Source organism: Colius striatus, chromosome 5 (assembly GCF_028858725.1).
Source record: "Colius striatus isolate bColStr4 chromosome 5, bColStr4.1.hap1, whole genome shotgun sequence".
NCBI lineage: Eukaryota > Metazoa > Chordata > Aves > Coliiformes > Coliidae > Colius > Colius striatus.
Window position 1 is genome coordinate 58697978 of NC_084763.1, and position 8007 is coordinate 58705984.

Below are 8007 nucleotides of genomic sequence, written 5' to 3' on the forward strand. Positions count from 1 at the left end.
TCCCGGGGGAAACTCACGGGCGCCGCACGTCCCGCGACACGATGACGTCGGTGTCGGCGGTGACGCCGCCGTCGGAGGGGCGGCGGGAGCGACGGGGCGCGAGCGCTTCCGGGGCGGCAGGGCGGTGGGGCGGTGCCAGGACAGCTCCCGCCGCCATCACGAAGCGCCCGGTGACGGGACGCAGCGGCTCCCGCAGCGGCTCCCGCACCGGCCCCGCCGCCGGCCGCTTCCCTCGGCGGAGCCACCCCCCCGTCCCGGGCCCGCGCCAGCCCGAGCCTGTGGCTCCCGGGGGCCTGTTGTTTGCCCCGGGGTGCGGCTCCGGTCCCGTCCATCCCCCTCTTCCTCCCCGCCTCGGTCTCCCGGTGCGAGGCCAGCGGTGCGGGGGCTCCAAGGGGACCCTCGGGCCGGGGCAGCGCTCCGGGCGTTTCACTGTGTTTTGGGGACGTTTGTTCTGGCACCCGCCAGCACACACACACACACACCCCCCCCATCTCCCCCCACGAACCCCACCCCCGGGCACCGGCAGCACCCCCGGGCACTGCGGCGCCTGGCACCGGCAGCCCCGGTCACGGGCACTCCCGGGGCAGCGGGCAGACCCCTCCCCGGGCACCAGGAGCCTCCCCCAGCACACGGCCCGGGCGGGGGGATCGCCCCCTTCCTCTCGCCCTCCCCGGCGTCTCTCCCACGCGCGCCCGCCGGCCGTGGCCGTGGGCCACCGCTCCTCCCCGCGGCCGGGCCCGAGGGGCCGCACCGGGGGGGTTGTGGAGGCCGTCCCGGGGGCGGAAAAAGCGGCCAGTTGCCAGGAAATCGGTTAATGAAAGACCAAAAGGCCCGTCGGGTCGATCGAGGAGGCTCCGTGGGGTCAGGCAAGCCCGGCAGCTGCCCGCCATCCCCGGCGCAGGGATGAGGCTCCCGGTAGCCCTCTGCCTGGCCTCGGTGGCCCTGGCTGCCGCCGGCCAGTCCCCGCTGCAGCGGCGGGTGGTGAAGGACGTGCTGGATTATTTCCACAGCCGCAGCAACGTGCACTTCTTCTTCAAGGAGCAGGCGGTGGAAGCGGCTGTGGAGCGGGTGAGCGCGGGGGACTGGGGGCTGCGGGGGCTGCGCGGGGCTGTGCGGGGGCTGCTCCGCGCCTTACGGGCCGTCCCCGTCGTTTTCCCCCTCCCAGGAAGACCCCTCGGGGACGTTCGTGCAGCTGAGGCTCAACCTGGCGCAGACGGCGTGCGGGAAGAGGGCACCGCGGCGGCACAGCTGCAAAACCGTGGAGAACCGGGTGAGTCGGGGCTGCCCGGGGCCACATCCCCCTCCCCGAGGACACGGTCGGCGGGGCCACATCCCCCTTCGCCCTCCGCGCACCGCCCACCCCCGCGGTGGCTCTCGGCGGCGACAACGCGGCCGGCTGTCCCCGCGCCCGGTGGGACCCCCCCGAGGGTCCCTGGGGGGGCCGTGCGGTGACGACCCCCGCGCTCTCCCCTCAGCGCAAGCCCGCCTGCCTCGCCTGCTACAAGTTTGACGGCGGCGACGTCCCCAAAGTGCTGGATAAGTACCATAACTGCGGCCCCAGCCATCACCTGGCCGTGAAGGTGAGCTCTGTGTCCCCGTCCCTCCCCCCGGTGCTGGCACGGGGCCCCCTGGCCAGCGGCCGTGCCATGGCGGGTGCCAGCCGGTGTCGTCTGCCCCGCAGGAGATCAGGCAGCGGGACGAGGCGGAGTGCCGGGCGGTGGAGGAGGCGGGGAAGGCGGCGGACACGCTCTACCTGCCCGGCATGTACGCCTTCTCCAAGGGGCTGCCGGCCTGAGCCCCCGGCCCCGCGCCCGCACGGCCCCCGCGGTAAGCGATGGGGAGGGGGAGCGGGGTGGGGGGTGGCAGAGCGCCGGTGCTGGGGGCATACACGGTGATGCTCCTCCACGAGCCAGGCCGGTGGTCTCTGGGCCGGGAGGATCCCCTTGGCCCATCCTTGCGACCGTGTGCTGCCCCCGGGCAGGCTGGCGCTGGGGAGGGGGATGCGGGGAGGAGGTGGAGATGTGAGTGGCTGTGTGAGCACACGCGTGTGTGAGGGGCTTTCCTCCCACAGCAGCCCCTTTCCCGTGTCCCCTCTGCAGGCCCCCCGAGGAGACAGATGCTGCCGCGGGGACCCCCCGCTCGCTACCCTCAGCCCCGCGTTGCTTGAGGATGCTCCTGGACCTGTCCTCCCTCCCATTCCCCCCCGCCTTGCACCAGTAAACCCCAGCTCTGGCTCCTGCTGTCACTGCTGTTATTGCCACCGGGGATTGCTGGGATGGGGGAGCCCAGGGTGGGCTCTGTGCCCACTCCACCCCTGCCACCAGCGGCGTAACCCCCAGCCCGCGGGGAGGGACAGAGTGCCCCAGGACAACATGGCAAAGAGGTATCTTGGAGGATGGATGGCACAACCTTTACTGCACAGTCCCACCGTGCCCCCCCACCCCTGGGATGGCCCCTGAGCAAGACAAGGAGCCTCTGAGGTGAGGGAGAACTGCAGGGCCCAACCCCAGCACCCTCAGCCATGTGGGTGCTGCTGTGGCCTCCTCCTATAACTGGGAGGGGGTCTCCTTGTGGGGTTGGGTGGGGAGTTCCTCGTGTGACTGTGGAGGAATCTCCTTGTGGGACTGCAAGGATCTCCTGGTGCAAATGGGGAGGATCTCCTCATGCATTCAAGTGGTTTCTCCTCCTGGGACCTGAGGGAAGTCTCCTCGTGGGACGAGGCTGAAGGGGGGTCTCCTCATGGGGCTGGAGGGGTCTCTTTGTGCAACTGCGGAGTATCTCCTCATGCAACCAGGGGCTTTCTCCCCGTGGGGCCGGGGGGGTGGGCTGGCTCAGAAGATGAAGGCGTTGGGGTCGTGGCGGGCGCTCAGCGCCTGCTCGGCCTGGGCGATGGTGTCATCGGCGCGGCGGCTCAGGTCCCGGCACTCCTGCAGCACCTCCCTGAACTGCCTGTAGGCTTCTTCCATGATGGAGCTGCGCCGGGGCTGCCGCGGCTCCCAGAACGCCGCGTCCACCCAGGGCTGAGCCGCCTGCGATGCCTCGCTGCCGGCACCGGCGCGCGCCAAGGAGCTGTCGAGATCCCGGCAGAGCTGGTAGAGCTCGCTGCCGCGGCCGGACACGCGCTCGCCGTCGATGGCTTTGAGGGAGGGGAACATGTCGGCCAGGGCGTGCCGGTAGGCCGGCGCGGCGCAGAGCGGGTTGTCGGGGCGGGCGAGCGGCTCGCGCAGGCGCAGGCTCTGCAGGCGCCGCAGCCCCGTCAGGCAGCGCAGCTGGTGCAGCCCACTCAGCAGGTTGCCGGCCACGTTGAGGCTCTGGAGGTTCTGGCAGGAGCCGAGGGGCTCGAGGCTGGCGATGCGGTTGCGGGCCAGGTTGAGGACGGTGAGGGAGCGGAGGGCGGCCAGCGGGCCCAGCTGGGCGATGGCATTGCCCGACAGGTCCAGCCACTCGAGGTTGGCGCAGCGGCCCAGGCAGCCCAGGTGGGTGATGCCGCGGCCCCGCAGGCGCAGCAGCAGGATGGCCTCGGGCGCCAGCTCCCCGCTGCTGGCCTGCAGCAGCTGCGGTGTGATCCGCACGCCCTCGGCTTCCTCCTCCTCCTCAGCGTCTTCCTCCTCCTCCTCTGCTGATGCCTCTCCGCGCCCCTCCATCCCGGGGATGAGGAATAACGGGCACTGCCGGAGGGATTTGCCCCATGGACCCTCTCCTGGTGTCCCCCTCCCGTCTCCCCTGCTCCCTTCAGTGCTCCTGGGACACTCTGTGTCACCTTGGTGCCCCCTGCACCCCCCAGGTCCCCCCTCGAGCCCCGAATACCCTCGACCTCCACACTGTTCCTCAGATTCCCCAGCTTGCCCCTGGCTCCCCTGGTGCCTCTGCACCCCCTCGCTGCCCCTCACATTCCCTGCTCCCCCCAGTCACCCCCCCACTGCCCCTCAGATTCCCTGGTGCCCTCTATTCTCCCCATCTCTGCCAGCTCCCCCCTCCTCTGGGATCCCCCCACTTCCCTCCAGTCCCTCTCCCATACCCAGCGCCCCTCGACTCTCCCCAGATCCCCCCCTTCCCTCCGGTGTGCCCCAGTCTCCCCGGTGCCCCTGATTCCCTGCTCCCCTGGGACACCCCCACTCCCCTCCAGTGCCCGTCCCTCGGTACCTCTCAGCTTCCCCAGCGGCCCTGTCTCTCCCCAGAGCCCCCGGTGCCTCCCGTTCCGCCCGGGACCCCCGGTGCTCCCCCCCGTCCGCACTCACCGCACGGCGGTTCCCGGCGGCCCCGTGGCGCCGCCCCCGTTGCTATGGCGACCGAGCGGCCGCCCCCCCGCACCGCCCGAGCCCCGGCGCATCCCCCCACCCGCGGCCCCCGCCAGCTAAATTGGGCAAAACCCCGTTTATTGGCAGTTTGCGTGGTCCAAAGGGGTGCCGGAGCCCCTCTGCAGCCCACTGGGACCGGCACCGGGACCCCCTGACTCCCGGGGCTGCCCCCGCGCCCCCCCCAGGGTTCAAAATGGCTTTTCAAAGGCGGTTCTCGGTGCCGGTGCCGCGTACGGCGGGGCAGCCCGGCAGGAACATCCACGGAACCGTGGTGGGACGGTGGCCGCCGGCTGGGAGCGGCAACCACCCCGAAGGGGGAGTCGCCGGCACAGGGGCTGACGCTCTGGATCTGGCGCACCCCGGCGCTCAGGGGCAGAGGGCGGCCGTGGCTGTGGCGGCAGAGGCCGGCGTGCCGGTGGCTGTGGTGGCAGGGGCCACGTGTGCAGCCCCGGCGGTGGCTCCGGCGCTGCCGTGGGTGCGCTGGTGTCGCAGGAGGTGCGTTTTGCGGCTGAAGCATTTGGCGCACTGGGCGCAGGCGTGGGGCCGGTGGCCGGTGTGCACGGCCTGGTGCCGCACCAGGTTGGTCTTGGAGCTGAAGCGCCGTGCGCACTGCGTGCAGGCGTGGGGCCGCTGCCCGGTGTGCACCGCCTGGTGCCGCGCCAGGTGCGACTTGCGGCCGAAAGCGCGGCCGCACAGGGCGCAGCTGAAGGGCCGGGCGCCGGTGTGCGCCTTGGCGTGGGCCAGCAGGTTGTGCCGGGAGCCGAAGCGGCGGCCGCACTGGGCGCAGGCGAAGGGCCGCTCGCCCGTGTGCACCCGCAGGTGCCGCAGCAGGTGCTGGCGCTGGGTGAAGGCGCGGGCGCACTGCGGGCACGCCAACGGCCGCTCGGCGCTCGGCTTGGCTTCGCGGCCGGGGGCCGTCCCGCAGCGGGCGCAGGGCTGCGGCCCCTCAGGGCCCTGCTGCTGCGGCGCCGCGTTGCTGCAGCTGAAGCTCCTCCCGCACTCGGGGCAGACGAGGGGCTGAGGCTCGGCGGCGGCTGGAGGCGCCGGTGCCATGTGCAGCCGCTGGTGCCGCAGCAGGTGCTGCTTGTGGGCGAAGCGGCGGCCGCAGCGGGCGCAGGGGAAGGGCCGCTCGCCGCTGTGGCTGCGCTGGTGCCGCACCAGGTGTGTTTTCTTGCGGAAGCGGCGGTCGCAGCGCGTGCAGGGGAAGGGCCGCTCGCCCGTGTGCAGGCGCTGGTGGGAGCGCAGGTGGATCTCCTGGCGGAAGCGGCGGCCGCAGCGGGTGCAGGGGAAGGGCCGCTCGCCCGTGTGCACCCGCAGGTGCCGCGTCAGGTGAGCCTTCTTCCCGAAGCCCTTCCCACACTGGGTGCAGGCGAAGGGGCGCGGGCGGGCCGGGGTCTCGCAGCCCCCGCAGTGTCCCGGCAGCGAGCCGGAGCCCAGCGCCTCTGGCCACGGCTGCTCCAGTTTGCAGGTGCCGGTGGCTTCGGGGAAGGTGGTGGCCAGGGGCTGCCCTGCGAGCGGGGCTTTGGCACCGGCCGCCCACTCCTCGTACTCCTCCTCTTCCTCCTTCACCTTCACCTTCCTCACCAGCCAGTCTGCTGTGGGCACACATGGTGCAGCGGTGGGGACCCCACACTCCGCACAGGCAGCTCTGGCACCGGCGGCTCTGGCACCGGCAGCCGCATGGGCTCCACGTGGGCAGCCCATAGGTTCACCACGTGCCCTCACCTGAGCAGCTGCTGTCTGTGCCCCCCAGCTCCCCCATGCCCGCTGGCTCCTCTGCGTCGCCCTCAGGCATTGCCTCTGTCTTGGGGACCACTAGCCCTGCTGGGGACAAACCAGGAGCAATGTCAGAGATCCTCCTGGCTCCAGGCTGGCCCCTCGGCCCGGCAGGACCCTGGCAGCAGCCGGTGGTGGGGAGGACACACAGATGGGGGACACACAGATGGGACCCCCCTGGCACTCACCAGAGTTGGCGCAGCCTGGCAACTCCATCTCCTCTGCCAGTGGCTCCAGCTTGGCCACGGGGGAACCTGCCCGAGGTGGGGAGGCAGACCAGGCTGAAACCCTGCCTGCACCCCAAATCCTGCCACCGCTGCCACAGCCCCCCCAGACCCCCAGGCCCGGCCCCGAGGGCAGCGTGGGGGGCAGACGGGACCCCCCCTGGCACCTACCGAGAGCGCAGAGGGCATCGAAGCTCTCCCTCATGGTGTGGGTCTGCGGCTGTGGGGGGGGAAGGGAGGGACAGCGGGGGTCCCCAGGGAGTTCAAGCGGGAGCCCCCCGCTCCTCCCGGGCAGGGCAGCTCGAGGGTGTCAGCAGAGTGGGGGGCAGACGGATGGGGGGACGGGGGAGTCACCTACAGCTGTGTCCCCCCTCTCGTCCTCCACTGCTCCCCCGTGTCCCTGCTGTCCTCCTGTTCCCACCTGAGCCCTCCGTGTGTACCCCCTGTCCCTGTGCTCCCCCCACACCCCCTCCCTCCTCCCCCGCCGCTCTCCGCCGCCCTTCCCGGTCCCCTCCCGCCATCCTGCCCCGCCCCCCGGTTCCCCCCCCACCCTTCCTGCCCCCCGCCCCTCGCCTCCACCTCCCCTTCCTGCCCCTAAAAGCCACCCCCCGCCTCTCCCGGCCCTGTTCTGCCCCCGCTCCCCGCTCCCGGTCCCAGGAGGTCGCGCCTGCCGCGTCCCGCCCCTCCACTCCCCGGTCCCGGTCCCGGTCCCCGCGCCGTCGCCCCACCCGCCGGTCCCGGTCCCGATCCCGATCCCGGTGACTTCACTGCAGTGGTCGCCCCCGTCCCCGCCGCCCCTACCTGCTCCGCCGCCGCCGGACCCGCCTCCCCCGCGGTGGCCGCCGGTCCCCCCGCCCCCTGGTCCCGCCCGCTCCTCCCGCCGCCACCGGCGCACCGGGACCCGGGACGGCAGCACACGGGACAGCGGGCGCTGGGACTGCGGCCCCCGGGCCGCCCGCCCGCCCCTCCGCCCGCCCCCGGGTCTCGCCCCCGTGCCCGCCCCCTCGCAGAACCGGGTCCCGCCCCCCGCCGCCGCGTCGCGGGGGGGCACGGGGAGAGGTGACACGGACACGGACACGGACATGGACACGGCGGGGGGAAACATGCGGGACGCGGGTGACAAAGGGGAGACATGTGACAGGGACACGAGCATGGGGCAGGGACACGGGGGAGGACACACGGGGACAAAGTAGGGACATGGGAGAAGGAGATGGGGACACGGGGGGATATGGCGTGGGGGTGGAGTAAGAACTTGGGACAGGGGCATGGAGGGACATGACTGTGGGGATCGGGGTGGCAGGGACATGGAGGGACAAAGGGGGCACACAGGACAGTGGTGTGGGGACACAGGAGGACATGGCCATAGGGATGGCGGTGTGGGGACTTGGAGGGACGGGGTAAGTGATGTGGGCACACGGGGCAGACACAGCTGTGGGGATGGAGGAGGCATGGAGGGAGTATGGGGAGAGGGGGGACATGAGGGGACTCAGCCATGGCAATGGGGAGGGGGGCACACAGGGGACATGTGGCCATGGGATGGAAATGGGGGGAAACACAAGGAGAGGGGGACACGGGGGAACACCGCCATGGCATTAGGGGTGAGGGAGGGGACACGGGGGACACATGGGCATAAGGATGGTGTTGAGGGGGACACACGGGGCAGGGAGGGAGCGACACGAGGGGCACAGCCATAGCAATGAGGGCGGCCG

The 8007-nt window shown here is 72.1% G+C and overlaps 3 protein-coding genes across 6 annotated transcripts; 1 reads left to right on the plus strand and 2 right to left on the minus strand.

Moving 5' to 3' along the window:
* Window positions 1-784: 784 nt before the first annotated feature.
* Window positions 785-2234, plus strand: RARRES2 (retinoic acid receptor responder 2). Its single transcript, XM_061997504.1, has 5 exons — window positions 785-1068; window positions 1166-1270; window positions 1476-1580; window positions 1682-1827; window positions 2100-2234. The coding sequence occupies exons 1-4, from the start codon at window positions 904-906 to the stop codon at window positions 1793-1795; spliced, it is 489 nt and encodes a 162-aa protein (XP_061853488.1). The 5' UTR covers window positions 785-903; the 3' UTR covers window positions 1796-1827; window positions 2100-2234.
* Window positions 2235-2414: 180 nt separating this feature from the next.
* On the minus strand, window positions 2415-3677 carry LRRC61 (leucine rich repeat containing 61). The gene has a single exon (XM_061997502.1). The coding sequence runs from the start codon at window positions 3642-3644 to the stop codon at window positions 2832-2834; it is 813 nt and encodes a 270-aa protein (XP_061853486.1). The 5' UTR covers window positions 3645-3677; the 3' UTR covers window positions 2415-2831.
* A 699-nt stretch (window positions 3678-4376) lies between these two features.
* Window positions 4377-7257, minus strand: ZNF467 (zinc finger protein 467). Of its 4 annotated transcripts, none has more exons than XM_061997489.1 (5): window positions 7100-7257; window positions 6470-6518; window positions 6263-6328; window positions 6024-6122; window positions 4377-5893 (listed from the first exon to the last, which is right to left on the minus strand). In XM_061997489.1, the coding sequence occupies exons 2-5, from the start codon at window positions 6501-6503 to the stop codon at window positions 4665-4667; spliced, it is 1428 nt and encodes a 475-aa protein (XP_061853473.1). In that variant the 5' UTR covers window positions 6504-6518; window positions 7100-7257; the 3' UTR covers window positions 4377-4664. The 4 variants fall into 4 exon arrangements, with proteins under 4 accessions (XP_061853473.1, XP_061853475.1, XP_061853477.1 ...); XM_061997491.1 differs by lacking the exon at window positions 7100-7257 and adding an exon at window positions 7027-7052; XM_061997493.1 differs by lacking the exon at window positions 7100-7257 and having other exon boundaries at window positions 6024-6119; window positions 6470-6733.
* Between the last annotated feature and the right edge of the window lie 750 nt (window positions 7258-8007).